Genomic DNA, 27,744 nt, shown 5'->3' with positions numbered 1-27,744 from the left:
TAGTCCTCCGCACTCTGTAGACCTTTAGCCGATATTCCACTTGACCCTTCAGCCCGATTGCACTGGCTGAAGGGTCAAGTGGAAAGGCTAAACCCTCATGGCAGTGCCCTTTTCATCTGTTGGGCTTGAGGGCAGCATGTGACCAGGTGTGGACAATATTCCGTTCCCGAATGGTATTGAACAGCTCAAATTCAAAGCGTCTAAACAAACACGCGAGACCTATTGTAGCTCAATTTGAGCAGCTAAAACATTAGTCCAGTCTACAATATGCAGATTTGAATATACTGCATGCCTAGGCAAGCGCAACGAGCAAGTGCAACGAGCACACACAAAGGGTATAAACTCAGCTCATCACGGCCAGGCGTTTGCCAGAGTGAAGTCAACACTTGGGGATAAACCTATTCGGCTCTGGAAAGAATCACCGAGGTTCCGACTGCACTGCACTCTCAATATATACAGGTGATATAACCATGAATATCAAATTGGCTGTGTTATCTCAGTCTTCTTTAATGTGAATGATTTTTGTCAAGAAGAGCTTGTTCGTCACTCCATCCACTTCTCACGACCCTGTCATACGACACTCACTGTAATTGAATAGGCTCAAGGGTCGGCCGAGCCTTATTCCAATTCTCTATGCTGAGCTCGGGCAGACCAGGTTATGCAAATTATCACGTTGACCATTGCTAAGTGGCCAGACCGCAGAGACTCATTGCCCGATATGGGGGGAATCTGCGGAAGTGGCAGCTGGAATATTCATTACCGGTTGCTGATATCACTGCACAAACCTAGCATGGAGGTTGTGGCTGTGTGGGTCATTTGCTAAACGTGAATTCAGAAACTTTGTAGCTTGCCAACCGGACAGTATGAGTCGAATGCATGTGGTGAGGTAGACAGCCAGGTACAAGGGAATTCCAAGTAGCGGTCAGTCAGTATCCACTTAGTCTGGGTGGAGATTGAGCTTATTTATATGTGTTAACCAGTGAAAAGTTGCATCCAGATTCCGACTATAATCAGATATTGAATGAATATCGAGTCACGAAATCCCGATTTTTTAGCGGAAGATCCCGATAAACTCGGTGAAAGCTAGAATCCGATGAATCTTTCTTTAGGGGGGATTGTTCTATAAATTGAGGCCATGTTCCGGACTCAATCTGTGTTGAGATACACACGCACCCAGAAGCACAAGAAAGTTGTCCAGTGTGTCAACCTCTCAGTTTCTCGTTCTAGTCTGTGTCACTTTGTTGCATAACATTCTGCTCCAAGTAAGCTCTCCATGACCCACTTACTATCTTTCGCTTAAACAATCTCCACCTAGATCAATACCAGCGCAATGGCTCCTCGTTATGACTACATCATTGTCGGCGGAGGCCTTGCTGGCTCTGTCCTCGCAAGCCGTCTATCGAAAGGCCCAAACAGACCCAAGGTCCTCTTGGTGGAAGCCGGCCCTGATGTAACCAAAAACGATATTATCCCCTACGCCAAGAACCTTCCTTTCCTCATCCACTCCGAGCTGGACTGGGCATATGCCACCGTTCCCCAAAAAGAGCTCGAGGGACGCAGCATCAACAACCCAGCTGGTAAATGCCTGGGCGGTGGCACTGCCATTAACGTCTGTGAGTTGCCATCACATAAACGAATGGGGATCCAGCTGACAACTCTAGGCGGATGGGATCGAGGTGATGGCCATGACTATGATCAATGGGCTGAACTCGTCGGGAATGAGCGCTACAGCTACCAACGCATGCTTCCCTACTTCATCCGAACTGAAGAATACCACGACCCCAATGTGACCACTGGTCAGCACGGCTCGGACGGTCCTTTGTATATCGCCACCGCTGCATCCACCGGACGTCACTACCCCCTCTGCGACCTTCTGCTCCAGGCCTGGAAGGAGAACGGCGTCCAGCCGCTGGACGGACTAGATGGAAACAGCGGCAATCCCACCGGCCTCGCCGAGCTCACCGAGAACAGACGCAATGGCCTTCGTCAACTTGCCAGCTCCGCATATCCCCTGAACAGGGTCGGCATCCTCACCAACACGCTTGTCAAGCGCATCGTGATCGAGGAGTCCACCGCCGTGGGAATCGAAACCGCTGCTGGCGTTCATTACTATGGAAGAGAAATCATCTGCGCCGCCGGCTCCTACCGCACTCCTCAACTCCTGATGCTCTCCGGTATTGGACCCAAGGACACTCTCTCCCAATTCAACATCCCTATCAAAGCCGACATCTCGGAAGTCGGACGTAACCTCTTCGACCACTTGGAAATGACTCAATACTGGAAACTCAAGGATCAATATGCCGGCTACGCTTTCGGAGTCCACAACCCAAACTTCACCAAGCCGCAGTTCGGCCTCGGTGTCCCAGTCGACTGGATCGTCAAGACCGACGTGCCTAAAGAAGGTCTAGCCAAGGCCCTGGCAGCAGACGGACACGCCGACAACCACCCGCTCCTGCGCTCCCAACGTGCTGTCATAGAACACCTGGTGCTGTACGCAGCTGCATGTCCCGCTAACCCCGTCATCTCATTCGACGGTACCCATATTGCCTCCACGATCGTGCACCTGCTCCCTACCTCCAAGGGCTCCGTCAGCATCAATTCCACCGATCCGGCAACCAACCCCGTCATCGACCCCCAGTATCTCTCCACCGAGGCCGACCGCTACGCCTGGCGCATGGGTCTACGCAAGACCGCTCAGTTGTTCCTCGGCACCGACGCTGGCAAGTCGTTTGTCGAAAGAGAGGTGTCCCCCGATGCTTTCCGCCCAATCACCTTGGATTCGTCCGATGAGTATCTGGATTCGCGCACTCGCCATGGAGCTTTGTACGTATTTCCCTACCCCCATAACAGCCTATCATCTGACAGAATCGGGATGTAGTTCCACTTATCATCCGTTGGGAACATGCTCTATGGGCAAGGTTGTCGATACCGACTTCCGGGTTCATGGGGTGTCGAACCTCCGTGTGGTCGATGCAAGCGTCATTCCTGTCCCAATTGCAGCGCATATCCAAGCTGCTGTCTATGCTCTTGCTGAATTGGCTGCGGATGTTATTTCTGGTGAACTGTGAGGGCTAAGCAAGAAAGACTGTTTGTATCAGGAGTCATGTGCTGATACTGATCGGACACCAAGTTTCTCCGCGTGGTCCTTTAGGTAGTAGTTCAATTGTTGTACTCTAAATTGATCGTTGATAATTATAACTCTACTCCAACATCCACCGTTCTTTATTCTGTATAGATATATATTTCCCGTAGATAATATCTATACTAGTGATTGAATAAGTCCTAAATTTCCTAGATACAGCTAACAAACCAACCCACCCATCAGAAACCCTTCCTAATGCTTAAGCAGTGAGCTTATGAGCCACAGGAATCCGACTTCCAACTCTCCAATCTACCGAACCACCAGATTCCGCAACTCAACTCCCTAAACCTGAATCTCATTTTCTTCCAAACACCGAGGATAATCATCCATGTGGTTAGATGTTGATGGAGACCCGGCAGAAGAAGAAGAAGATGGCGCTTCATCTGGTGGAATAACTTCCTTTCCATTCTCAGGGTTACCGTCAGCTCGAGCGCGGTCTTTCGGATTTTTAGTACATGTACTGTTTTAGTAAGATCAGTCGCTATGTATGACTTTGTGGTATCAGTGTGTGAAGTTCGTCTCTCATTGATGTAAAATGTGTTGGTTGCTTTGGCCCTCCCAATGAGGACTATTTTATGTTTTCGGTAGGGATGGTCTGGAAACAGATTTCACGAAAGGAATAGGGCAACTGACATAAAGAACAAATCCCTCCGAAGCTTCTCCACCGCCCCTTCATTGCCATGGGAGCTTATCGCAAGATAAACCCCAATAAAACTCAACGTCAACGTCGTCACGAACTCTTCCGCATCTTGAACCTTTGCGAACAAAGACAGGAACCGACTCGGATTGGCAACCCTGAAGGAAATAACAGGAGCGATACGAACGCTGCCCGTGGGCGTGTCAAAGGACTTTTGACTAATTTCCCGAGTCTTTACACTTAAGTCGACGGAGATGAATTTCTCGGTGAGGGGGTTGATGAAGTAGAGGTTTTTGTTTTCGACTTCGTGGATGTGGCCGTGTTGGATGATTATCCCGGCTTGGTTTTGGTCGAGTTGTTTGAAGGGCCATTGGCAGAAGCAGCAGAGGATGGCTGATATGGCTATGCCGACTGTTTTGGGGGTTAGGGGTGTTGTGGTAGGGTAGAGTGGGGAGTGAGGATGGGGGTTGGGGTGGGGGCTTACGGCAAGAGAAGAGGCCTCGACAGAAACAGCATACCCCTGTTGGTGGGGAGGTTTTGGGGGGTTGGGGATTGGGGCCGGAGCTCATGTTAATGGTACTTTCTGCTGGGATGGATAAATGGGGTTCAGTGTCGAGATCTCGGACTGTATAGTCTTGGTGGTGGGTTGGGAATGGAGTATAGTACGGTCTGCGGTGGGTTGATTGAGTTAAAAGGTTCTCTGTTTGACTTTTAAAGAGTATTTTCTCTATTATGGTTCATGGCTGGTTTGTGTATCTATTCGCACTTAGGAAGTATTCGGACTGGCTCTCATGATTTGTGCCATGGTTCGACCTAACTCAAAATCTCCAATCACGATGAGCTTGGATGCAATAAAGTCCTTTGACCACGGACTTGCCAATTCCTTGTCAGTGGATATGCTCTGCTACTCGCTACGCTACTCCGCTGTCCTATAATGGGGGTTCTCATAGCTTATTACCCCCCCATGCGAAGGTGCTTTCCTCCCACTACATGGTCGCTCTTCGTCTTCATAAGTGGGACGGCATTCCTTTTTGTCGGGATGTTGGTGTGTGCCTCGGCCATCGACAAGGCCTCGCAGGATGTACTATGGAAGCCAACACGCCCCGATTCACTTATCATTTGGCCCCAAGAAAGATCCGACCCGGATGCGACGGACTCGTACGTCATTACCAAGCGAATCCGCACAGAAGTTGTTTCTTCACACCGTCCTCGTGGGATGGCTCCGCGTGTGCAGTTTCCGCCCCTGATCATCTTTTGCATCGCGGCGGGATACCTCATGCAAGCAATCTCCCTGCCCCTACAGCATTGGCCTCCGCAGGCCCTCCAGTTCTTGACCACAGTGTTTATGTTCTTGTGTCGAAGTTTCCTCCGCCGCCAGGATCTGCCCGATCGGGCGAAGAGAATCGACACAGGCTGCTGTACGGACTGGATCGCGAAAAGGTGTCTTCTAGATCCGCAACGGCTCTACGAGCCCGCCTTGCCCGGTGACGATCCGGATATAAGCTGGAGTTTGTCGTCCATCAAAGTGAGCGATGACGACGCAAAGATTCGGGGCTGCCGCTGCGCACAGGACTTGCTGGAAATCCGTGAGTTTCTGGCTCGCACGACCCAGGATAAGGGCTCGCATACCCAATTGGCATCAACTCTCGCACTAGCAATCAATGAAGTAACTCTAAGTTTGGCTGATAACATGAACGTCATTACATCCAAAGGCATCGATCACTGGGCCCGGGAGCTAGAGATCCAGGTCGACGGGCAAGCCACGGAGTCTCTGGAACTAATGATCGAGAAACACAAAGAAGGGTGGAAGGCAGATGAAAACCAGCTCGGGGCTCTGATCTCGTTATTGTTATCAGGCATCAATCCCAGGAAGGTCAAAGTTCTCAAAATGAGCGCATTAACCATTGGTCCCAGCCATGAGAATCTCGAATTTGTACTGAGACGTAAGAACTTGTACGACGAGATTGGACTTTACCAAATACCACCACAAGACTCTTCCACCGGCTTCCGCGTGACCGTTGAGAAACCATCACTCCTTGGAAACCGCGATATGACAGGCGAGGAGGACGATGACGAGGTTACATTTAGCGTTAGTAGGATTGGTGAAAATGCCCATCTGGACAAAAGCTCTGGCGCTAAACTAGCACGGATCTCGAAAGTCCCCGTGGGACAGCTCTATGCTCAGCATATGTTTGTCTGTTTCATGTGGACTATTGGGAAAGCGCTGTCGACAAAGAAAGACAGTGTGAAAAGGTCGGATCTTGCAAATGACACACTGTTTCGCAGAATTGACTTCACCGGGCTTAGTGATCTAAATTTTGCGAGAGTGGCAGTGATGGCACCTCTCTCATGGTACGAGCTACTGCCGGACTAAATGCTCCTTAATTCATCTGACCAAAGCCATACTAAATGGCACCTTGGAGCTCGGCAGTTGAGACACCAAAAGATTCCAGAAAGGGAGTTGAAGCTACGTGCTATTGATGCATGTTTTGTCTGGATGACTCCACCAATAGCTATAAAACTGAGTTGTTAGTTGTTGCAGATAGTGACAGAAGTACCTGACTAATCAATCACCTGATCGGTGAGGGTCTTGGTCCACGCTTCTCCATCTGGCGGTCATACTTCCCTGCCTATAGTTCAAGTGTCTGTCTGGTCGCCAGGCTCTGAGTGACCTGTAGCCCCGATCATATCTCGATTGACACCATGGACAACGGGGCCGGGAAAACAGTCCGCTTGGCGACATCATGCACCGAATGCCAGCGACGGAAGCAAAAGGCAAGCATCCCAACCGGTGGATCAACCAATCTGACCATTCTCAGTGCAGCAGGGAATGGCCCTGCAATCATTGCCAATCAAGGCGCATCGCTCATCTTTGTAAATTCACACCTAAAAAGGTGCTCAAGGCTAAGCCCGCCAGTAATGAAAGGTTCGCCCAGTAATGAAATGTTCGATCATTTGTTAACGCCCCTAGGACTCTAAATACCCCTACGAAGAATGCAGATTCAGTGCCCGACTCTCAGGCTTCTGGCAGCGTTGCCAGTGGGGAGGATTTTCGGATGTTAGGATACCTCCCCGACAACCTGCTCAAGGAAGGACCCGAACAATATGTGAGACCCAAGATCTGGCAGATTACACTGATCGCTGATTGCCTGGTATCAGCAATCTACTGTAGTATCACCGAGTTCTCAGGGATTCATATCATCGGAATTGGAAAAGGCAATACGCACTATTCCTCCTAAGCCTTATACAGGTAGGTGCGGAGATCTGCTTCTGATAGGCTGCTAATCCGTACAGATATGTTGGTGCAGCATTTCCTGGGTGAAATGAACGAGCAGTATTCTTGTCTTTACCCATCGACTTTCTTGCATGATTACGCTGCGTGGTGGTCGGGGAAAGCCGGTGGCCAGGCACTAGCTCCAGAGTTTACAGCCCTGCTGCTGCAAGTTTGTGCATGCGCCACTCTTTACCTGGATGCAGAGGGGAAGCAGAGACTCGAGACTGAATTGGGCGAAAACTCTCAAAATCTGGCCGAGCAGTACCACCGGACTGCCAAACAACTCAGCAATACCATCGGGCCTGGCAAGGGTGGCTTAACCCAAGTTCAACAACTATTCGTTAATGCAGTGTGGTATAAAACCGAGGCATTATTTGTGGAATCGTGGCATGCATTAGGTGCTGCCATCCACGAAGCTCAGGAGCTAGGTCTGCTTCCTCTACGCGTCTCTGATCAGTTTATTGATTCGAATAGGGATGCACCGAAGCTCCACCAAGGCAAAGGTGTCCGAATTTGAACGGGAGATGAGAAGACGAATTTGGTGCCTTCTGTACACCTGGGATTGGCAAGTGTCGCTCCTATTATCGCGACCTTTTATCATCAACAGCAATTATTGCTCTTTTGAATTGCCCAATGTGAGGCTGGAGGCCGAGGCAGGGATAGACATGCCATCACCAGTAATACATATAGCCCTTCAGTGTCAACTAGGGCAGGCAATCTCCAAGATCCCTGGCGTGATGAGTGGGATCTTAGCCCCCAACCAAGCCATTGCTATTCAGCAAGAAATTGAGAGATGGTCCGACATGTTCCCTCCGGCCTACAGACGCACAAATCCGGATACCCGATGGGACCATTCCCATAGCTATGTGCCGATGCAACGGCACCAACTCCATGCCGTGGGCTACATGGTCATGTTTATGCCATTGAAGCAATGTCTAACCATCGACGCCGACCCAAGCAAGCCTAGTCTAGAGAAGAGCCTTCAGCCAATGGCGGTGGACTGCGCAACGAAGGTGATGGAGTCAGCCCGGCTGCTACTGGCACACCTACTTCCTGCCAATGGGAAGTTCCATTTCGCGCCCTTTTTGATCTTCGACACGGCCGCCTTTCTCTGCTCTGCAGTGATCCACGACCGCGGCCGGAATCTTGCACATCGAGACAAAGCTGTTGAAACAATCGGCATGGGCCTCGATGCGCTGGAGCAAATATCACAAGGCACTAAAACCGGTGCCACCTGTCATTCAGTTCTGGCGAGGCTTGCCGGCAGAATGCCCCTTTCTCCGGAAGAAAAGGTTCTTCTGTCCTCCAAAACCCCGGGAGGATCATTGGAAGGGCCTAACACGCCTCCTACTGTGCATACCGAATCGGTGACATTTGTTAATGACGATGCGTTTGATGCCTACCCGTCTAATGGTTTGGGGGTTGGATTTGACATGACCCTACCCGCAGGGCTGGACCCTTCAGGAACAATTGACGGTCTCGCAGGACTGGACGATATTCTTAACACCGATATGGGCGAGATAAGTCAGCTGTGGGATTGGGATAGTCTTGATTTGAATATCCCTGGTTTTCATGACTATAGCTGCTGAACCTGTTGCACAAAGACTTTCATTGCCAGCGGTCGTTGTCAATTGGCAATCGTAAACATGGGATCTTGATATGTCATACATGGAGGATAGAGACTATAATGAATAACCTATTGATGAAAATGAGATACACATAGCCTGTCAGACCCATCATACAATCAGAGAATGCATATATAGCACGCAGGACACAGTGCCTGACTAGATAACTGGAACGTTTATCGAGTATAGGAAGTACCAATTAAACCTCCTTGGCAATCTTGACACTTAGGCCATTTCCCATGCCTCCAAGTACAAGTCCTCCCAACCACAAAGTAAACAGTGGTCCGTGCACCTGACCACTTATGTACACAGTAGGTATCATGACTAATCAACAAAATTAGGGCACCACCAAACCCAAACCAGCTAGCGTCCCACACAAGCGGAGAACGGATTTTCTCCCGGGCGACGCCGCCGCCGTTCACCTTTTTTCCTCTTGTCCTTGAACCGATATTCAGCGCAGAGCCACACCATAAGAAAGTATTCTTTTGGAAGACTGTCAGCACCATGTCCAAGATCACAGTCGGTGCGTATTCAACCTTTGTTTCGCCAAGTTACATATCACCAGAACGCAAAATGCTGATAAGTGAAATGAACAGCCGGAGTGCGCCAGAACATCGAGCAGCTGCTCAACTACTCTCAGAATGAGAAGAAGCGTAACTTCCTCGAGACCGTCGAGCTTCAGATCGGTCTGAAGAACTACGACCCCCAGCGTGACAAGCGTTTCTCGGGTACCATCAAGCTCCCTACTGTTCCTCGCCCTAACATGAGCATCTGGTACGACTACCTCCACCTTTACCAATACCAACGACGAAATACAAAAGGAAGATAGGGTTGCTGACAGAAGGATAGTGTTCTCGGTGACCAGCACGATCTCGACCGTGCCAAGCACCACGGCATTGATGCCATGTCGGCCGATGACTTGAAGAAGCTGAACAAGAACAAGAAGCTCATCAAGAAGCTTGCTCGCAAGTACGATGCTTTCTTGGCTTCCGACACCCTCATCAAGCAGATTCCCCGTCTCTTGGGTCCTGGTCTTTCCAAGGGTACGCTCCCCCTCCCCTTCCCATGTTTGTTGTGTATGTGGATTATATGTTAATTGTGTCTGCAGCCGGTAAATTCCCCACCCCCGTCTCCCACGGTGAGGACATGGCCAACAAGGTCAACGAGGTCAAGTCTACCATCAAGTTCCAGCTTAAGAAGGTTCTTTGCCTCGGTGTTGCCGTCGGCAACGTTGGTATGACTGAGGATGAGCTCGTGGCTAACACCATGCTTGCCATCAACTACCTCGTCTCCCTCCTCAAGAAGGGCTGGCAGAACGTTGGTAGCCTTGTCCTTAAGGCTACCATGTCTCCTCCTAAGCGTCTGTACTAAGTGCGTCGCTTATGGGCCTGGGGGTCTTTTTTTTAGGGGCTGAAGGCTGGCGTCGGATTATGTAGAACTCGGTTTAGGTACTTGAGGTTAATGTGATCCATGGTGGTTTTTGGTCGCTATTTGTGTGTTTGGTGCTATACAATAGTTGTATGCTGTAGTGTAGTGTGTAGTGGCGCAATAACTGGGTCGTGTCTATGGTACAGTAATAAACAGCAGATCATTGCATTCCTGCCATCAAGTCCGTCTTGTCCAGAATCATCCCCCTCATTCCGATAAACTCCCGCAAGGTATCCCATTCCTCGCCTTCCTCTTCACCGCGCATATAAATGTCCTTGAATCCCCACGCCAGCGCAACCTTGTCGAACGCCGCCCGCTCCTCTTCGCGCAGCCAACGGTGTCGCAGCGGCACGCCCGGTTGCCAGACCACACGCTCCATCTGGTCATTGGCCGTCGTAATGGCGAGTATTCCAACAGACGAGATGCCTCCGACGTATGCCAGGGTTGCAGCAAAAGCGATACCTGTCGCGGTGCTCGGGTCCATCGTGTTCTGCAGCGTCGCGGCCCACGACGCAATGGTATAGCAGGCTGCAGGGGCCGCGGCCAATCCACCCAGCGGGACGGCTGCCTTCTTGAACAGTTTCGCGCGGCGGAACGCCGGAGCGCAGAATGTGGTATCGATGATGGCCAACACGAGCGACAGGTTCCGCTGGTCGATCGCCACGTCCAGGGCCATGTCTGCAAGTTCCACAGGCACGGAACTGTTAATGCTTTGGGGCTTCGCCTTGTGGTATTTAACAGGAGAGCTGTTCTCCTCTGGGACCGGTTTGTTCGCATAAAGATGGAAGATCTCCGGGAAGTGGTCGAGGCGTTTCAACATGGTATGGATCTTGGTGTAGCAGGTCAATGCTTCGGGGGAGATGAAGACCTTTTCATCCGTTAGGAGGTCGTGAACCGCTTTGCAGAGGCGGTCGATGATCTGTTCGGGTGTCTTTGGGGGCAGAGTGGCGGATTGCTGTGGTTTCCGGGTCGTCTTCCTCTCCTCTAGATCTAGGAGAGATGCGATCTCATCCGGTTGCTGTTTCGATGAAGACGTCTTGCCAGTATCCTGCTCCGGCTGTACTATAGCTTCCGCAATTTTCTGGCATCGTTCCAGGAGTTTCACGACCTTGTCGGTGGGGGGCACAGAATCCGTTTTCCGAAGCTCCGCACATTCGTGTGCGATCTGGGCCACCGCCTCGTCAAAGTCAACCGATGTGAGTTGGTCGGACTTGGTTGATTGGAGCCGACTAGGCGTAGGATTGTATTTGATTGCAGTCCAGGGACTTCTCGGGCTCTTCTGTGGTCGCAATTGGCCGAGGCGCGCATTTCGAGTTAACGGGCTGCTTGACGCATAGGACCGCGTAACCAGCGATTGAGGGACAGGGGCAGGCGAGACGGATCGATGACAAAGTTGACAGGCCAGGGCTTGCGGCCGGGAGCCCTTCTGGCCGCTCAAGGCAATGCCTCTGGTGGGGAGCATGATTGCGGTTGTGGGGAGGATAAAAAGACGACGGACCAGAGAAAGGCCGGGGAGATGCGCAACAAGGCGGAGAGAGCGATACTGCCGGCCGCCACTGGCGGGTCTGGCTCCAGGTACATCCGTCCATCGACCTAACGTCCCCCTCGAACTCTCCTGCTGCTCCTCCTCCATCATCAGCAACGCCCCGTAGGCAGCTGCTTTCTTCAACGCCACCCACTCCTGGTTGCGACAGGCCTCAAATGATCCATTTAACCCCAGCGGATTGATCCCTTCGTGATCGTCAACTCACTCACCCCCCTACCGATTGCAAGCGTCATACCTCATCTCTACAATCATCATGCCTCCCCCTCCGCCGCCGCCGCCGCCTCCGCCCGGAGGGATGGGAGGTCCTCCCCCGCCTCCTCCCCCTCCAGGAGCTATGCCCAGCAGACCCTCAAATGCAGAGGTTAAGGGTCGAGTAAGTTCGCCAACCAACCTGGCAAGCCAATCTACTAATGCCACGTGCAGGGCGCACTACTCTCCGACATCCACAAAGGCGCAAGATTGAAGAAGACCGTGACCAACGACAGATCGGCACCCGCGCTTGCAGGTGGAGGAGTAAAGTCTTCTGGTCCCGCAGTCCCAGGCGCTCCGCCTGTTCCGGGCATGGCGAAGCCTCCGGCGGGATTGGCACCACCTCCTCCGGCACAAGCAGCGAACAGGCTACGAAGCAATAGTGATACTGGCGCAGGAGGTGATGCTGCAGCAGGCGTTCCGGCGGCGCCTCAACTGGGAGGCCTCTTCGCAGGAGGTATGCCCAAGTTGCGCAGTCGGGGAGGCGTTGACACTGGGGCTACTCGGTCGTCGCCGTATATGTCGGATTCGGAGGGTTCGCGGAGCGCTCCCCCGCCCCCTGCTGCGTTCGCTCCGAAGCCGCCGGGTGCCCGACCTCCCCTCGCCCACCCGCAACAGAATCGCCGCCGGCTCCTCCAGTGAACCCGCTGGTTGCTAACCTCCGGAAGCCACCTCCGAGGCCGGCGTCGAGGCCCTCATCGACAGTCTCGAATGCGTCAAGCAGGTCAGCCCCTGACGCTCCTCCACGCGCGCCGCCGCCGTTGCCGGGCTCCGCAAGACTTCCGCCGCCTCCACTATCTAACAGGAAGCCTTCTGTCCCTGCTCCCCCACCTCCACCCCCTACAGCGAGTCCAGCTGCACCCCCGCCGCCACCCCCTCCGGCAGTTTCCGCTCCCCGACCTCCTCCGGCGCCAGCACGATCTACCCCTCCACCCCCTCCCCCGCCTGGTGCCTCTGCTCCACAACCGCCAAACGGCACGGCTGCTGCATCCATCGCAGTTCAAGCTGCTAGAAACGCTCTTGGACACAGTCACTCGACACCACCGCCACCACCACTGCCTGCCTCGGCTCCTTCAGCGCCTCCACCCCCACCTCCTCCCAGTGCTCCTCCCGTCGTCCCTCCGAGTGAGCCACCATCACGGCCATCTCCTTCCCCCTCTGCTATAGCACCACCTCGACCTTCATCCTATGACTCACCAATTGGTCAACCAGATCGTTCGACACTGGATCCGAGCGCTTATACCCTCTCCAACGGCGGGCCGTCACCGGGATCGAGCCCTTGGAGTCCAGGGTCACATGGGCTGGTTCGGGTGGACGATCATCGGTTCAAGTTCCAGAGCGAAGGCTTGTTGCCCAAACCTCGGCCGTTTGTGGGGGGTACCAAGCGGTACCGGGCTGGACGAGGCAGCAGTGTACCGTTGGACCTAAGCGCATTGGCTGCATGAGGTGTCTATTGGATCCGCGTGGTAGATTAGCGCATTCTTCAGCTTGTAAATTTACTTAGCAACGCATATTGTTAGTGACAGTGGAGTTAGGAATGAACGGTCTTTACGCAAATACCATTGTGCTACATTTTGTAGTGAACAGTTGCAGTGTAACATGAGCTTATCTGATCGATCGTCAGAGGCAGCACGGGACGGTTCTATCACGTGATGCGCGGCCGCCGCATCGAAGCTGCGAGGGTCCGGAGAAGCAAGCCGAAGTCAACATCTCAGGCCAGCTGCTTTTTCCTCCACCATCAACCTTCCCTTTCTCCTAGCGCTTCTCCACGCGGTATTACGTCGATCGTCAAACACCCCACGAACACCCGGGTTTATACAGCACTACCCTCCTGTTTGAGGATCGAACGCAGCGACAAAGTATTTGCTGCAGGTCACACTACTATCCTAACTTGGTGCTCAATTGGATTCAGCCTTATACGAAACCAGTACTCTTCAGATATTCTCCACGGTCCAAGCTATAATAGACGAAGTTTATCGTTTCTAGTCTTCTCCGCATACCGACCTCAAGTGCTGTCCTCATACAAAATCTAATTCTTAATCCCCTCCTTCTCATCATGTCTCTGCACTCGTATATCAACAGTAAGTCTGAGTCCCAAAGGATTGTATTGACGCATAATGGCTTTTGTCTCTTTTTTCCTACCCATACAGATGAGGCTGACAATCGCTTTTTGTACAGAGAAAGTATGCATTCTGACCGTTGACGGGCGGACACTCCTCGGGACATTGCTATCCACCGACCAACTGACGAACTTGGTCCTCCTGGACACAATCGAGCGAATCATTCGAACCCCCGATGACCCGGAACCGAGCTCCCAGATCGAACATGGCCTCTACCTGATCCGAGGCGACAATGTGGTCCTCTGCGGCGAGGTCGACGAAGGCATCGACAACGACATTGACTGGACGAAGGTCAGGGGCGAGGTGGTCAAAGGCACAAAGAACGCATGAGGCGAGCTGTTCGATAACAGTTTACAATACAAAGATTCTCGCAGCAAAAGACGTGCGTTGTATGATGGGTGTGGACGAGTTCAGCGTGACATGGTGGCTAGTGCGTGTGCGTATACGGGTCGGACGGACCCCTCTTTCTCGTGGTGTCGTTCGTCGAATAGGGGATGGCGCGAGCCGGGCCAGGGGGATTATGCGAACATATGCGCGCGACAAATTTACAGGAGGGGATTGGTCGTTACCTGGTGATCCATGGACATGATCGGTGCGTCGGGCGGGGATCCTCTCATGAGCCTGAGCTACAAGTGGGACGCGCATGGGCTGACTGAGCGCTCATCTGTCTTAATCTCGGGGCCCAATTAGTGGTGGCTCGCAGGACTCTGGCGCTTGGATTGGGGAATCAAGGAAAAGAAATAAGGGATGACAATGCATTGGATGGCTAAATGCGTGGGGGGGGACCAGTATCCTGCGCGCCATTCCATTGGGTGGCCCTTAATTGGATATGGGATTGAAACCCTGATGGGATGAGACGCGGGATGTTCAGGACAGCGTTAAAGATGCAAGGTGATTAGCCTGGACACTGGACAGGGACCGCAAGGGGGAGGGCGAGACAACTAGTAGTAGGCTTGGAGGGAGTGCATTAGTCATCACATGATCTGATATGAAAGATAATTGCAATCCTGCCAGGCTGCCATGCTGCCATGCTGCAATTGCTGTCCATTGTGCTATTCTTATACTACTTGCAACTGTACAAGTAAGAAGATGCCCCGTGCATGAAAGAGAGGCAGTGATGCCCAGAGTGACTAATGGGATCTGGCGGCAACGCGTAGGTTGCAGTGGCTGCGTCCACTTCCAGGGAGTCTTCCGGGGACCGAGGATCGAACACTGGCCGTTTCCGGGCTCGATTGGTTCCAGGGGTCGGCAGTTCATTCGTCAGTTTTGAAGGGTTCCCCTCGTGAGCCACCACCACTGCCACTCTGCCATCCAACGCGCCCTGCATCACGGTGTGTTTGCTGCAACCCAAGCCCCATCACCCATGGCTCCAGACCATGAACCACCACCATGACCATTGCATTTAGATGCGCCTGCTTCGATCGCTCCTAGGCTCCAACCACCTGAAATCTAAATGTGACAGCCGCCCCGTTTTCTGTGCCGCCCGCCCCGCCCTTGCCAAGTGCGGCCCAACTGGCCGTTCAGTTTTGGTTTCCCCTGACTCGCTCTCTTTCTCCTCTCCTCTCCGGCTCTCTCTACTATTCTCTCGCACTCCCCCAGTCTCACTTCTCCTCTCCTCTTCCCATTATCTCTCCCCTCCCCTCCCCTCCCCCCTCTCCCACTCCCTCTCTTCTTCCGTTCTCGCCCTCATTATCGGCCTCACCTCCGCCTCTTCTCACCTGCAGACCGCCTCTCTCTGCGTCGCCGATTTTTTTACGCCAATCTCGGTCGCTGGGCGACCGCCACTTCTGCCTGCGCCTTGTCCCTCCGCTATCAACTGCCCTCCCCCGATACGAGCGCCCTTCATGTTGTTGCGACCGTCCCGTCAGACTTCCGGCTCGACGTGTCAATACCCCCAGGCCAATTGGTCTTTCTGAGCGCTAGGATATACATCTCTTCCGTTGGCATCATTGCTTCGTCGGTGGTGTCCATCCTTCCCTCTTCCTCTTCCTCTCCCTCTACCTCTCTCTTCCGCCCGGACTCCCTCCCCCTTTCTCTCCCCAGCCTCCCTCGCTCGATTCTGGCCAGGCCAGAATGTGGCTCTACCGTGGCGCCCAGTCCGCTGTATTCTACTACGCCACATGCACTCCCTGTGCCACCTCCCTCGATCTCCACAAGCGCAAAAAGGAAGCCGTTCGATCGCAACGCCAAAAGGATAAGATAGATGGTATTATCACGGACCAGCCACGACCGTTAGCACAACCCACTGCGTTTAGTACCAATCCAGGATGGGCGGAGGAAATTGCTCTAGGTCCGGGGCCTCCCGCCAGAAGAGGTGGTCATCGGACGGCGCACCGTCGAACCGACTCGTGGAACACAGGCGTCTCTGCAGACTCGACGCAGGATGTGAGCCGCACGGGGGGTTCGTCACACAAAAAGGATAAAAGCAGTCTAAAGCATCCGTTGGGCGATCGGTGGAACCGCATGCGTTACCAGCGCGAGGATGAGCCCTTATGGGGCCAGGATGTGGAGGTCAAGGGTTCCTCCGTCGGACTGTCTGGTGGCGGCAAGGAAGATGATGGCTCCACTAGCAAGTACTATATTGCTCGGGTCCCTCCAGTCAATGATCTTCATCCCCCAATCGTTAGTGGACCCAAGAGCCGCGCTGAGACGCGATGGATGCTACAACCTCCACCCAGTGCCCGGGTAATGGCTGGCAAGGAGCGTGTTGGGGACACTGTCCGCAGCAATAACAGCAGCGCACAGCGCGCAGACGGTGACAGAAATGTCAAGAAACCCGTCGAGCCAACCCAGCAACTACCCCCACTAGACACCCAACCGCCCGCAAAGAATGTTTCTAAACCTTCTCCGCCTCGCATGGCCCCCGACGGCTGGTATGACCCGAGATCCGCAGACATGGACTCGGAAGGTGATGACGAGTTCTCGCCGCCGCCATCCCCCAAGTTGAGATATGGACGTGATGAGGCCAACTTCGTAATATCCCCATCTTTGCGCTCGCGCTCCGATTCATGTTCCACCCTATCATCGCCTGGTGATACCGAGGTGGAGTCTCCGCGAAACTCATTGCATTCGCCTGGGACACCGACGTCACGGCCGGTCTCCAAAGCAACCCATGATAGCGGTAAACATTTCCCTCCAACGATCTCACAAGCCCTATCTACCTTGAAACGTGACAACAACAAGGTTCAATTGTTGCATTTGGAAATCAATGACTCGCCTGACGATATCGGATTAGGTCAGCTTGAACGTCTCCGGCCGTGGCGTTGGAGTATGGATATATGACCGTAATCCGTCCGCCCTCTGTCTATAACGGAGCCACCTCTGGACGTTTTATCATATCCCTTTTGCGCATTGTTTATCATGGAAGCCTGCTTTGCTTTATTTTTGCTCTTGGGTAGCCGATACCCCTTTTTGTTGGTCTTGCTTTTGTGGCTTTGTGTTTCGGCGTTGGCAGCAGCAAAAAGCGTTCCGTTTTGATGCCCTTGACCCATCCCATGGCAAATATCTCGATGCATCATACTGAACCGCATGGGAGTTCCGTTCGATCGACGCACATACTGTGTATGCATGGCTGGGCCACAGACACAAATCATCGGACCAGGAGACTGTTATCCCAACTGATCACTATCCTTGACTCGCTGCGTCCACATATTGTTATTGTCATTGATCTCCCTCAGCGCAGAGTACTATCCCTAGTTTTTCCTATCATGTTTGCTTTTTCCGTGATCCAGCCGCATGCTTTGCTCTCGCTCTTGCCCGCTCTCTTTTTCACTTACCTTCATGTATACTACTTGTTTTAATAATACATATTGCATTCACGGTCTATACCTTCGCAGAGTTCATTGTCTAGATACAGAGTACTCCGTATACTCATAGTCATCACCCCGATGATCCCAGACTACTGGTACGGAGCGAATGTCTGTGTTCTAAGCACAAAGTATGGGGTAGCACACTTGAGCTAATCCGGATGCAGTAGCACCTCTACCGGCCCGCGGATCTCTCCCGCATACAACTCGTCTTCTGTCAACCTACACGGATCGCACACATGAGTAGTCATTTTACATATGAGAGACTGGACATGTAATCATACTTGAATCCTCGCCCTAATGCCCCCTACACGATCCGGTCTTGCTGAGCGGCAGTGTCCGTGGTGCCAGAAGACTTTTCAAAAGCGTGCGCATCTGGCTCGGCATGTGACTTCACATACACATGAGAAACCCTTCACCTGCGAGACATGTCACAAGACTTTCAGTCGATAGTGAGTCATTTCCCTTATTGTGACCAGTGGCCTGAGTCTCACATTGTCAGGGACTTGTTGGTGCGCCATTCTCGATCTCATACATCCAATGCAACAGTCGCGCAGCCTGCCGCAGAGCCCAACTCACACTGAGGATCAAAGCGAACGGTATTCTGCAAGTACAGCTCTCCTGGCTCCAGTGCCTGTAGAAGGGGGGGAGGGATTGCAGCAGACCGCGGGGTTTGTCGAGGAATCCCTCCTATCCATGTGTCAGGAGCAGCTCGCATTCCGCGGCCCCGACCATTTCCTGCTCCACTCGCTCTGGCGTTCGGTCTATATTGTCTCATTGACGGATATCCGCCTTCTGGAACAGGCTGTGGGCAAGGACGGTGACCTGTCCCCCGCCTCGTCTGGGGTACATCCCGAGGCATATGCTTTTCGGTGGGCGGCCTCGTTGGACGCGCAGCGGGCGATCCTCCACGGAGTTCTGTTGCTTCGTGGAATCGAGTCGGTTCCGATCCGGGCGGTCTCTCCAATCCATGTCTCTAGTAGCCTCTACCATGCGGCGATGGCCTGGTACTTTTATTTGCGCTTTTCTCCGCCAAACCGCGCCTATGCGCAGTTGCGCGCTGATGAATTCCGAGAGTTCGTATGTTTTGGGATCGACCCGGGGGCATTGATGTTGGAGGCCCATGACTCCAAACAGTCTCGACCGTCGGTTCAAGACTCGACCGTTCTATCGGGCTTGGTCGATATGTTGAATTGCATCGGCTTCTGGGGACTATCGCGGTCTCTGGCATCTCTTATTCTGTTTCTGGCTACCGAGTCAACGGTGAACACGGATCAGCTCTGAGTGGTGGGAAGATAGCTGGAAACAAGCTGAGCAGTCCACCTATCGAGATCAACCAACTCTCTCATGCAGAGATTGCAGAGATCACGGTGGCGATCCTTGATCATCGGTCCCGCCGGATATAAACGCTGTCGATCATCTTCATTGCCGAGCGGCACCCTGGGATCCACCCGGCGGCACCCTTTCCTTCTATACTACGGAGTATACCAAGGCTTCTAGCTTCACATCAATGACGCAACACTTTGGTTTAACCCCCGAGAAGCCAGATCCGATGCGGGTACAGCTTACAATGAATAGCGGGTCTCGCTTTATTCCGTGGCAGACTGTTTGTGGATTCCAGTCCACCCTCGGCGGCACCCTCAGCGGCCCCCAGGGCTCAGACAGAATAGATAAAGAAGCTCGTTGTCTGTGCTCAGCGTTCGTACTCATCAACCACCATTGAATCTTCTCTCATCTTCAGACGTTCAGCTACTTTTCCCCAGTATCGTCCACCATGCGTTCCGTTGCTATCGCTGCGGCTGTCCTGGCTGCCCTTGTCCACGCCAATGTCATTGACCGCCGTCAATTGGCTCCTAAAGAGCCCGACTCTTCGATGGCGGCCACGACTGCCACGGCGACTTCCTTGAGCCAGAACACTGTGTCCACGGATACCACTCCTCTGAATGGCAACGCCGAGGACTACTACCTCGGTTTCCGTGACGCCGATTTCCAAAAGCCGTACGCCAAGTACTACAACCCCGTGGTCGCTCCCATCTCCGATGCACTCGTCAATGGATTGGCCGACAGTCCCTGGCCCAGTGCCTTTACTTTCTCCGTCTGGGAAGCCCATGACTACTTCGCCCGTCCAGGATACTTGGATTTGGAGAACGGCTACTCCATCAGTAGCAACGGAACCCTAATGATTACCGTGCGCAGCGAGATTCCCCAAGGTGCGAGTTCTTTTCCCTAGTCACCGGTGAGCAGTACGACTGGTGGTTTGGCTGGCATTCAGTCGAAACCGCCCGATACAAGCTCTGGAACCCTATTGCTCACCAATACTCCTACCGGACCCCCTTCTCCGGGAACTGGGCCAACCAGACTTACACGGAGCGCTATATCGGCACTACATCTTACATCGATGAGTATGTGGGTAACGACGCTGCAAAGCTAAGCATTGAGTTTGTCGAGCCGACCTCCTTGGGGTTCAACACGACTGCCTGGCCTGAGTTGGGCATTGAGACTATTGTCATTGGCAAAGTCATGATCGGAAGTAAGTCTTCACCATACATTCACTAATCCCCTCGATCCAAATTCTAACAATCTGCTCTCTCAAAGACTACTCCACCACCGCATTCGACGACGTCTCCTACCTGATGCACCAAGTTCGCCGCATGCCCAACGGCTACCGCGAGCTCCGCTCTCGCTTCTTCATTGCCGAGAACAACCACGGCAGTGCTCAGCTTGGCCACGACCTTGCTGTCCACCGCAACATTGAAATGACTCGTAAGTTATAACTGTTGCCTTCTGAAGCTGAACTCATGCTGACAGGTCTGCCTCTAGATCTGGGTGCTTTTCTTCCTGCCATTTTCTAGGAGTTCAAGGATACCTTGTAAATCACATTCAGGAGCCATGTTCAATATACTCAAATAGAGCTTCACAGTGCTACCGGAGAAGGACAATTACATGTAGAATAGGATTGTAGCTGGCGTTGCATCCGAGGCGAGGTGCTGTTTTCGAGATCCTTGCCTTTGTTTTCCTACTACCTCCAGGGTCCCATGATAATTACTGCCTCAATTGTACAATGAATAGATTGATATATAGCCTTAATTGCCAGGGCCATTTGAAACACACACACACACACACACACACACACACACACACACACACACACACAATGCGATGAACATCACTCTATTGATTCATCCCTTATTATATACAACCAACTAGATGTTCGTAAATCAATCCATACTCTTTTTTTAAGTCCCTAATCATGTCTATTATCACAGTGGTAATAATGGTCAAAGAATTAGAGCGGTAAGTCCTCTACGGAGTATATCTGGTAAATAAACACCCCAGACCGCTTCCCTCACCGCCTCCACTGCAGAACCCAACGAACCTCGTTCCAAAATCACCGGAAATAAGCGGATTTAAGAAAGTACAGGCCAGAAAAAGTTTCGTCAAAAAGTGTTCAATTTGGCGGTGGCAGAAAAAGCGCCTGCCGCACTCCTGGGAATTCCTGCCAGTATCTACCGCCTATCTCACCGCTCTAACTGGCAGAACCCAACGAACCTCGGGCAAGCTTTATATGGACCATAGAATCACTTATCAGGACCATAAACTATACCTAATTCATTCTAGCTTCCGCGGTCTTACGGCTACGCCCAAAGAGGAAATAGATGTTGTTTCAATTTTATCGTGTTTTTCAACGATTCAGCCTCCGGCGAGGCCGGCGAGCCTGCGAGCCGTCGAGGGCTCGCAATCCCAGCCGACCTGACCCCCTCTACCTGCCTGCCTCGATTCAATCTACGTAGGCCGAATCCTATGATAAGATAAATTATATTCTGACTAATCATTATCAGATATCTCTGGCCAATCAGAGCGCTCTAATCAATGAAAACAGCCATTTTAGCAGTATAAGAAATGTAATCAAGTATTGAATTCAGTGTTGTTTTACGCGAGGTGATGTCAGTAATTAAATACGTAGTTAGGGAGCAGAGGGCCGCAGGCCGGCAGCAGGGGGCAGCCCTTGCATCTGTCTGACTAAAAAAATACGATCACATGATTTAGTCTCTTCTATTTGGGTATAGTGGCGGGTTAAGCGAGCCATTAAGCCTGATTAGGTATAATTTATGGTCCTGGTAAGTGATTTTATGGTCCATATAGAGCCCGCCCGAACCTCGCGTCAAAAACCACGGATTTAAGCGGATTTAGGAGAGTACAGGCCCGAAAAAGTTTCGGCGAAAAGTGTTCAATTTGGCGGTGGCAGAAAAAGGGAGCCCTATTTATTCAGTGTAGACAATCAATTGGGAGAGTAGGTACATACTTTGTATAGTCAAGTTGTATTCTATTAGCTTAATGGAGCTCGTTATGTGATGCTAGTTATGTAGGCACACAGTCTTCGTATATGGCAAGTATTCTAGTAGAGTGTGTAGAATGAATGGCAATAGTGTTGTTTGTGTTGGATGAGGAGGTACTCCGCAGAGAGGACGGGTACTAGTAGATATTTGATGGTTCTGAGGACTACGGAATATTGATATTGGTGACACACGAGGACTGACTAGCATCTACCTATGGTTTTTAGTCGACTTGATGAGTCGTGAGATGCTAAGAGATATGAATGGCCCTGGTAGATACAATTGGTGGAATTATAGAGAGGAGCTACAGTAACTCCGTTTGCAACTGACGACCCGAAAAAGGATATAGAAACAGTCACCGAGATAAAATCATGTAAATTGTGGGAAATGATTCTGGTTCATGATTTCCTTCGATCCCAATATAATCTCATTTTGCTCATTCCTTGATATACATAGTGCATCATCTCATATGCCGTAACCAAGGAACAACAAGCATGGCGTGAACATTTTGGGTGAGTGGTGACAATGGTGAGGATAATCATGATGATTGCATGATATAATTGATATGTTCGTGGTGTAACGTAGGGGTATGGGACGTAGATGTCTGTCCAAAACAAGAGAAGAGTGAAAATAGAAAGCACGTTCATATATGGGTCCCATGGCCCGGGAATATCACATCGCATGCCCAGCATTCCATGGTAACGCGTTCACTCTAGTAGACCTTCTTCTTCTCATCCATACTCAATTGGCCGGGACCCATGTTGATCAGAAGCAAAAGTCCTCCGCTGTAGACCAGTCATTAGCTGGTATTTCTTGGCATCCATTAAAAAAGGCGACTTACACGATGGACAGAATCTGGAAAAAGTCGTACTTGGCAAAGTCCTTGTGGGGGTGGTGGGGATGAAGCTGGAAAAGTCAGTCATTACACAACCGGAAAATCTGTGAGTAAAGACATACCGTCCAGAAGTTGTTGACCAGCACGTTGAAAACGCTCAACAAGACCACCAAGATGATCGCACTCCACTTGGCCTTGAATCCAACAATGACCATGATACACGCGACAAAGCCGAACAGGCTGACGATGATGCGCCACAGACTCCACTGGCCCGAGAAGACAAATCCGATGAAGAGGAAGATCAGCAGAACACGACCAGCGAACTGGACGTACATCTTGCGGTCCTTCTCATCAAGCTGGGGCAAGCCTGCAGGGACGAACTTCTTGCGCACCCATGAGTCGGAGAGAACCATGAGCAAGCCACCGACAACACTCAGATTGCGAAGGAAGAAGTTGAGGTCGAAAATCAGTCCGTATCCGAGACCTTGAACGATGACAACGGCCAGGAGACCGGCAACAGCGTACTCCGTGTGTCTGCGGGCAATAACCATAAACGAGCAAAGCGACATGGCGAGCATGTTGATGATAAGGAATGTATGCGTGACACCCCATGGAACTGTTATGCGACGAAGCCCAGGTTAGAGGATCTGCAGTCGGACCCCACGGCGGGTGTGGCCGGGTATAAGAGGGACGGGGCCAGTCCATGCTTACTCTTCCGATAGTCACGGAGGTACAATAGTTGGTCGTTCCATTGAGTGATCATCCGGAGACTGTCCTCGATGAAGGTGACCACGATCAGGAAGCGACCAATGGCTGGTAGATATCTGAACAGCAAAAAGCCACGGTGTCAGCGATAAGCCCTTTTCCGCATGCGAACGTTGGGTCTGCCTTTCCAGCCCCAAGTCTGGACAAGGGCAATTGGGGTCAGCAGTGCCTGAGGTTTAACATACGGTTTCACGGGGTCTGCCATGGTGTCCAACCAGTCCTCGATTTTGCTGGTTTGTTCCCGAACAGCGTCCAGAGGACTGGGGTCGCCCGTTGCCTCTACTCTGCCAGGACCCCCAAAGGGGTTCTGGTGGCCAAAATTGTAGCCGGCAGTGCCACGGATTTGCGCCATGGCGATGAGGGATTGTTATGGAGTTGAGAGAAGCGAAGCGACAATGAGGGGGAGAGACACGAATTGAGCCCTCCGCTGGATCAGGGACAACAAACAAGGGACGAAGGGTCCGGAACAAGCTGGCGGGATTAGGGCGTTGGGAGAGGAGAAGAAGGGGAGCGAGGGCGAGAGGGGGAGAAGAGCAGGCGAATTGCCAGGAAATGGACGCAAGCAGGGACAGGGGAGAAGAAGAAAAAGAGCAGCGCTCAAGAGGAGGAAGACGATGGATTGCTGCAGCACCTCCGCGGTGTCGAGAAGGCCCGTGACTGCCGTTCAGGCCACGATGACCGGAACTCAGCGCTAGTCCGAATAGGGCAAGGCGGCAGTGCCCAGGCCGGGAGTGACCCTGGGCCCGTGACGCCATGATCTCCCCTTAGTCCTCCACTACTCCCTACTTTGCCTTCTTCAAATCCAATCCATCAAGCTAAAGGGATCTGCCCCGGCTCCGGGGTTCTCTCCGTATTCTTCAGTCCCCGCGCCCGCTTTCTAGGGGTCGCCTGGACGCATTTTACCCCCTCCCGGAGGAGGGTTGATACCACCAACATACAGATAGCCATGTCTACTCCGGAGTCCGGACGGACAGGGAGTCAGGGACATTGCCGCCCCCACATCCAGCAGGGCCCAAAATTTAAGTCGGTCGGCGGAAGATCCGGCGTCTGAAACCCGATCATTGTGAAACAAGAACCATACAAATGGGGACTTGGAACAACCGGACTGACAAGAAAGGGTGCAAACGTGCTAAAAAAAGAAACTACGATGATCCTGGCATACAAGAGAAATAAAAAGTAGTTACCTAGGTTATGGAGACAAATCCCAATTGCATCAAGAAGCGAAGAGAGTTAAATAAGACATAAGATGCCAGGTGGCCCCCATGGCACGTTCCAATCCACGCTCGTACATCACATCCGCAACCATCCATGCTATTTTCGCCAATGCGGTCGCCATGCCGCTCGAGTAGTAATAGGTTATTGGGTAGAGTAGGTAAGACACATCAGGAATTTTTGGCACGGTGGCCAATTTTAAAGCGCCCCAAACTTGCCATCTGTCAGTCCCTAAAATAAAGAACAGAAGGCTGCGCTGGGGTCGAGTACAGGTCTGGCCGGAAAAGGGGAAGCCCCGAGCCAATTATCGATAGGAAACACAACAGCTGAGAAGAAAAATGGAAGAGCGAAAATAAGGGGAAACCAAGGAAGACAACAACCGAGCATAGCGAGAAATAATACATGACGTCTTTTTGCAGGGGGTTTTCGTTGTTTTTTCTGTCACTCGTTGCTTTTCTGTCCCCGCTGAGTCTCACGGAGAAAACAGAACAACTCGCCAGATACATGGTACGTTTTTGGTATAATGGAGTTCCCCAAACGCCAAAGCCATGAGTAATAAATACAATCCAGGAGATACGCGGTCCTGAATGAACCAGACAGGCATGCTTCCCTGATCTAGCTTCTTGCGGGTGGGCTATCAGGAATTTAAGCAGCCCAGTCGGAGTCAAGAGGGTGTCCCTTCACGTTCGAGCGAAGAACATCAGGAAGGTAGGTAGGCGTCACCTTCACCTTGGGCTCGACGGGAGCAGGGGCAGCGGCAACAGGAGCGGGCTGGCTTTCCGGAGCGCTGGCCTCACTCTCGTCCGTCTTACCTCCCTTCTTCTTGGTCTTCTTGCTGGAGACAGTGGTCCACTGGTCAACGTTGTCCGCGCCCAAAATACGCATCTGCTCCTCCTCAGAAGGAAGACCTTGGTCCCATTCCTTCTTCTTGGGGGCGGCCTGAGTGATAGGAACTTCCGATTCGAAAGTGTCCAACAATTCGACCTTCGGGCTCGGGGTCACCTTGGGGGTACCGTTGGTGACTGCCGGGGCAGCCTTGGTCTGCCAGGCGTTGGTCTGAGGAGCCGGCTTCGAGTTGGCAGCCTCACGACGCTCAGCTTCGCGGGCGAGGTGGAGCTGCTTCTCGAGCAATTTACGTCTCTGTTCCTCGGCTTCCTGGACCTGCTGCTTGCGGGCCTCGTTCTTCAACCGCTGCTGGCGCTGTTTCTTCGTCTCGACCTGCTTGAAAGATTGGGGCTTCTGCTTCTTGGTGGCGTCCGACAAGGCACCGGTGACACGGAGAACCGAGGCACCCGGAGCAGGCTCTTCAAGCATATCCGAAACGTAGCCAGCGGAGGGAGTAGTGGCGTTCACCAAGGGGGATCCAGCGGGGGAGAGGTCATCATCGGCATCAGCTCCAGTAGTGGACGAGGTGCGCGTAGAAACACGAGAGGCGGAGCGCTCGCCGTTCTCAACCTGAGCGGCCTTGGTCTTCTTCTTCTTGTTCTTGCTGCCGCTGCCGCTGCCACTAGACTGCACCGGAGTTCCATTCTTCACGGCGGCGAAACGCTTCGCCATCTCCTTCTTGTCAATCTCCTCATCCACCTCATCGGCTTTCGAGACAGTAGGCTGGGCTGCGGGCTTCTCCTCCACCGGCTCGCTAGGAGCAGGCGAAGGTTCCGGGGACTTCTTAGCCTTGCGCTTGGGCTTCTTTGCGGCCGGCGCACTTTCTGTCTTTTCCACGGCGGGCTTTATGGGGGTCTTGTGCTTGGGGTTCGGACCATTGTAATACCAGCCAAGGCCACCTGCCACAACGAGCAGGAGAGCCCAACTGATGTAGGGGTTCATCATCGTTAAGGCTATCACGTTATTATGTCAGTCCACAGGCCACTATATATCACGGGGGGTGAGGGATTAGGAGCGGAAGACATACATTCAGATAAAACTTTACAGGCGTAGCAGAAATCGTAATAAACAATCGAATATAGAGACGACCTCAATCAAGGATTGAATGTCTGTCTGAAAGCTGTTAAATTGCCAGGCGCGCGTTCGACACTCGGCGGGAAAGTGAAAAAAAAAAAAAAAAAAAAGAATAGGAGGATCCAACAGGACTGTCCAGAAAAGAAGAAGGATTAAGTATAGGGCAAGCTTTCGCGGATCCTTTTCAACCTCAGTTCACCAAGCTGTGACCGATGAGAAGGTGGTTGGAGGACAAGGGGAGAGGGCAGGCCAGTCGCGCTGAAAGGCCAGATTGCCGCGTGGGCCTCGATCGTTGAACAACTTAAGCTGCAACTCTTATCGCGACGAAGCCAAACGGCAAGGAGAACAGATGTTCTGAAGTTCAACTGACAGCTCGCAAAGAATTGAGCGTGTTGCCTATGACCTCAGAGTCGGGGAGTGGTTCAAGGTTCCGACTGCGCTTTGCGGTAAAGAAAGGTACTGGTAGCGAGGGTCGGGATGAGGTAAGGAAAACGGATACCTAGAATCACCGAGTGGACATCGAGGCACCCGTCAACCAAAAGCTCGGGGTTGGTGACAATGGGTGGCAAAAAAGACAAGGGAATAGAGAGGATAAAGGTGAGAAAGAAGAGGGTTGGGGAAAAAGAGAAAGGAGGAGGGCGGAAGTGGAAATAATGGAAGAGGACACGGTCTGGAGAGATGAAGGGGGTTGTCATGAACTACCACCTTCTTAGTGGCCGTCCGTGAATAATAAATTACGCCTGGAGGAGGAGACGCTGCCAGTGATGGTGGTGGTACTGTATCGGTAATATTGGCGGCCGTGCCCATGGACA

General features: G+C 52.3%; 14 protein-coding genes across 14 annotated transcripts; 10 read left to right on the top strand and 4 right to left on the bottom strand.

The window, feature by feature from the left end:
• Positions 1 to 1,327: 1,327 nt before the first annotated feature.
• BO94DRAFT_607757 (GMC family oxidoreductase) lies at positions 1,328 to 3,124 on the top strand (the record flags this gene model as incomplete). Its single annotated transcript, XM_025616547.1, has 3 exons — positions 1,328 to 1,613; positions 1,662 to 2,823; positions 2,879 to 3,124. 3 exons carry the CDS (start codon positions 1,331 to 1,333, stop codon positions 3,066 to 3,068), a joined length of 1,635 nt encoding a protein of 544 aa, XP_025463465.1. The 3' UTR covers positions 3,069 to 3,124.
• Positions 3,125 to 3,424: 300 nt separating this feature from the next.
• On the bottom strand, positions 3,425 to 4,348 carry BO94DRAFT_607754 (uncharacterized protein; the record flags this gene model as incomplete). The annotated part of the gene is given in 3 exon segments (XM_025616546.1): positions 3,425 to 3,602; positions 3,776 to 4,278; positions 4,298 to 4,348. The coding sequence occupies 3 exon segments, from the start codon at positions 4,346 to 4,348 to the stop codon at positions 3,425 to 3,427; spliced, it is 732 nt and encodes a 243-aa protein (XP_025463464.1).
• Positions 4,349 to 4,743: 395 nt separating this feature from the next.
• BO94DRAFT_578395 (uncharacterized protein) lies at positions 4,744 to 6,153 on the top strand (the record flags this gene model as incomplete). The annotated part of the gene is made up of 1 exon (XM_025615212.1): positions 4,744 to 6,153. One exon carries the CDS (start codon positions 4,744 to 4,746, stop codon positions 6,151 to 6,153), a length of 1,410 nt encoding a protein of 469 aa, XP_025463463.1.
• Positions 6,154 to 6,435: 282 nt separating this feature from the next.
• Positions 6,436 to 8,766, top strand: BO94DRAFT_539087 (uncharacterized protein). The gene is made up of 6 exons (XM_025612624.1): positions 6,436 to 6,554; positions 6,599 to 6,705; positions 6,751 to 6,886; positions 6,939 to 7,029; positions 7,074 to 7,481; positions 7,528 to 8,766. The coding sequence occupies exons 1-6, from the start codon at positions 6,483 to 6,485 to the stop codon at positions 8,640 to 8,642; spliced, it is 1,929 nt and encodes a 642-aa protein (XP_025463462.1). The 5' UTR covers positions 6,436 to 6,482; the 3' UTR covers positions 8,643 to 8,766.
• A 353-nt stretch (positions 8,767 to 9,119) lies between these two features.
• Positions 9,120 to 10,276, top strand: BO94DRAFT_539086 (60S ribosomal protein uL1). Its single transcript, XM_025612623.1, has 4 exons — positions 9,120 to 9,201; positions 9,275 to 9,452; positions 9,528 to 9,721; positions 9,787 to 10,276. The coding sequence occupies exons 1-4, from the start codon at positions 9,183 to 9,185 to the stop codon at positions 10,047 to 10,049; spliced, it is 654 nt and encodes a 217-aa protein (XP_025463461.1). The 5' UTR covers positions 9,120 to 9,182; the 3' UTR covers positions 10,050 to 10,276.
• BO94DRAFT_475327 (uncharacterized protein) lies at positions 10,267 to 11,568 on the bottom strand (the record flags this gene model as incomplete). The annotated part of the gene is made up of 1 exon (XM_025608559.1): positions 10,267 to 11,568. One exon carries the CDS (start codon positions 11,566 to 11,568, stop codon positions 10,267 to 10,269), a length of 1,302 nt encoding a protein of 433 aa, XP_025463460.1.
• A 139-nt stretch (positions 11,569 to 11,707) lies between these two features.
• Positions 11,708 to 13,460, top strand: BO94DRAFT_539085 (putative proline-rich, actin-associated protein Vrp1). The gene is made up of 3 exons (XM_025612622.1): positions 11,708 to 12,025; positions 12,076 to 12,487; positions 12,520 to 13,460. Exons 1-3 carry the CDS (start codon positions 11,906 to 11,908, stop codon positions 13,344 to 13,346), a joined length of 1,359 nt encoding a protein of 452 aa, XP_025463459.1. The 5' UTR covers positions 11,708 to 11,905; the 3' UTR covers positions 13,347 to 13,460.
• A 22-nt stretch (positions 13,461 to 13,482) lies between these two features.
• BO94DRAFT_243088 (uncharacterized protein) lies at positions 13,483 to 14,094 on the top strand. The gene has a single exon (XM_025606385.1). The coding sequence runs from the start codon at positions 13,554 to 13,556 to the stop codon at positions 13,932 to 13,934; it is 381 nt and encodes a 126-aa protein (XP_025463458.1). The 5' UTR covers positions 13,483 to 13,553; the 3' UTR covers positions 13,935 to 14,094.
• Positions 13,958 to 14,351, top strand: BO94DRAFT_475194 (U6 snRNA-associated Sm-like protein LSm8; the record flags this gene model as incomplete). The annotated part of the gene is made up of 2 exons (XM_025608552.1): positions 13,958 to 13,982; positions 14,080 to 14,351. The coding sequence occupies 2 exons, from the start codon at positions 13,958 to 13,960 to the stop codon at positions 14,349 to 14,351; spliced, it is 297 nt and encodes a 98-aa protein (XP_025463457.1).
• A 1,743-nt stretch (positions 14,352 to 16,094) lies between these two features.
• On the top strand, positions 16,095 to 19,111 carry BO94DRAFT_589549 (uncharacterized protein; the record flags this gene model as incomplete). The annotated part of the gene is made up of 2 exons (XM_025615952.1): positions 16,095 to 17,256; positions 18,330 to 19,111. The coding sequence occupies 2 exons, from the start codon at positions 16,095 to 16,097 to the stop codon at positions 19,109 to 19,111; spliced, it is 1,944 nt and encodes a 647-aa protein (XP_025463456.1).
• A 589-nt stretch (positions 19,112 to 19,700) lies between these two features.
• BO94DRAFT_525202 (phloretin hydrolase) lies at positions 19,701 to 20,856 on the top strand (the record flags this gene model as incomplete). Its single annotated transcript, XM_025610301.1, has 4 exons — positions 19,701 to 20,037; positions 20,058 to 20,357; positions 20,423 to 20,590; positions 20,648 to 20,856. The coding sequence occupies 4 exons, from the start codon at positions 19,701 to 19,703 to the stop codon at positions 20,677 to 20,679; spliced, it is 837 nt and encodes a 278-aa protein (XP_025463455.1). The 3' UTR covers positions 20,680 to 20,856.
• Positions 20,857 to 21,077: 221 nt separating this feature from the next.
• On the top strand, positions 21,078 to 21,581 carry BO94DRAFT_549983 (uncharacterized protein; the record flags this gene model as incomplete). Its single annotated transcript, XM_025613472.1, has 2 exons — positions 21,078 to 21,121; positions 21,164 to 21,581. 2 exons carry the CDS (start codon positions 21,078 to 21,080, stop codon positions 21,579 to 21,581), a joined length of 462 nt encoding a protein of 153 aa, XP_025463454.1.
• A 1,292-nt stretch (positions 21,582 to 22,873) lies between these two features.
• On the bottom strand, positions 22,874 to 24,113 carry BO94DRAFT_475251 (protein ERV29; the record flags this gene model as incomplete). Its single annotated transcript, XM_025608555.1, has 5 exons — positions 22,874 to 22,946; positions 23,003 to 23,067; positions 23,119 to 23,612; positions 23,708 to 23,820; positions 23,947 to 24,113. The coding sequence occupies 5 exons, from the start codon at positions 24,111 to 24,113 to the stop codon at positions 22,874 to 22,876; spliced, it is 912 nt and encodes a 303-aa protein (XP_025463453.1).
• Positions 24,114 to 25,489: 1,376 nt separating this feature from the next.
• BO94DRAFT_243039 (uncharacterized protein) lies at positions 25,490 to 27,170 on the bottom strand. The gene is made up of 2 exons (XM_025606384.1): positions 26,886 to 27,170; positions 25,490 to 26,811 (listed from the first exon to the last, which is right to left on the bottom strand). Exon 2 carries the CDS (start codon positions 26,801 to 26,803, stop codon positions 25,619 to 25,621), a length of 1,185 nt encoding a protein of 394 aa, XP_025463452.1. The 5' UTR covers positions 26,804 to 26,811; positions 26,886 to 27,170; the 3' UTR covers positions 25,490 to 25,618.
• Between the last annotated feature and the right edge of the window lie 574 nt (positions 27,171 to 27,744).

This window comes from Aspergillus sclerotioniger (genome assembly GCF_003184525.1).
Source record: "Aspergillus sclerotioniger CBS 115572 chromosome Unknown BO94scaffold_32, whole genome shotgun sequence".
NCBI lineage: Eukaryota > Fungi > Ascomycota > Eurotiomycetes > Eurotiales > Aspergillaceae > Aspergillus > Aspergillus sclerotioniger.
This window is presented reverse-complemented; position numbering and strand designations above follow the sequence as displayed.

Bases quoted from the DNA above. Each gene is read 5' to 3' on its own strand.
- BO94DRAFT_243088 (XM_025606385.1), top strand. From the start codon at position 13,554: ATGCGCGGCCGCCGCATCGAAGCTGCGAGGGTCCGGAGAAGCAAGCCG.
- BO94DRAFT_539086 (XM_025612623.1), top strand. The intron at 9,453-9,527 runs GTACGACTACCT...ACAGAAGGATAG, and splicing joins CGCCCTAACATGAGCATCTG to TGTTCTCGGTGACCAGCACG. The intron at 9,722-9,786 runs GTACGCTCCCCC...TTGTGTCTGCAG, and splicing joins GGGTCCTGGTCTTTCCAAGG to CCGGTAAATTCCCCACCCCC.
- BO94DRAFT_539085 (XM_025612622.1), top strand. From the start codon at position 11,906: ATGCCTCCCCCTCCGCCGCCGCCGCCGCCTCCGCCCGGAGGGATGGGA. The intron at 12,026-12,075 runs GTAAGTTCGCCA...TGCCACGTGCAG, and splicing joins ATGCAGAGGTTAAGGGTCGA to GGCGCACTACTCTCCGACAT. The intron at 12,488-12,519 runs GTGCCCGACCTC...CACCCGCAACAG, and splicing joins GTTCGCTCCGAAGCCGCCGG to AATCGCCGCCGGCTCCTCCA.
- BO94DRAFT_243039 (XM_025606384.1), bottom strand. From the start codon at position 26,803: ATGATGAACCCCTACATCAGTTGGGCTCTCCTGCTCGTTGTGGCAGGT.
- BO94DRAFT_539087 (XM_025612624.1), top strand. From the start codon at position 6,483: ATGGACAACGGGGCCGGGAAAACAGTCCGCTTGGCGACATCATGCACC. The intron at 6,555-6,598 runs GCAAGCATCCCA...GACCATTCTCAG, and splicing joins GCCAGCGACGGAAGCAAAAG to TGCAGCAGGGAATGGCCCTG. The intron at 6,887-6,938 runs GTGAGACCCAAG...GCCTGGTATCAG, and splicing joins AGGAAGGACCCGAACAATAT to CAATCTACTGTAGTATCACC.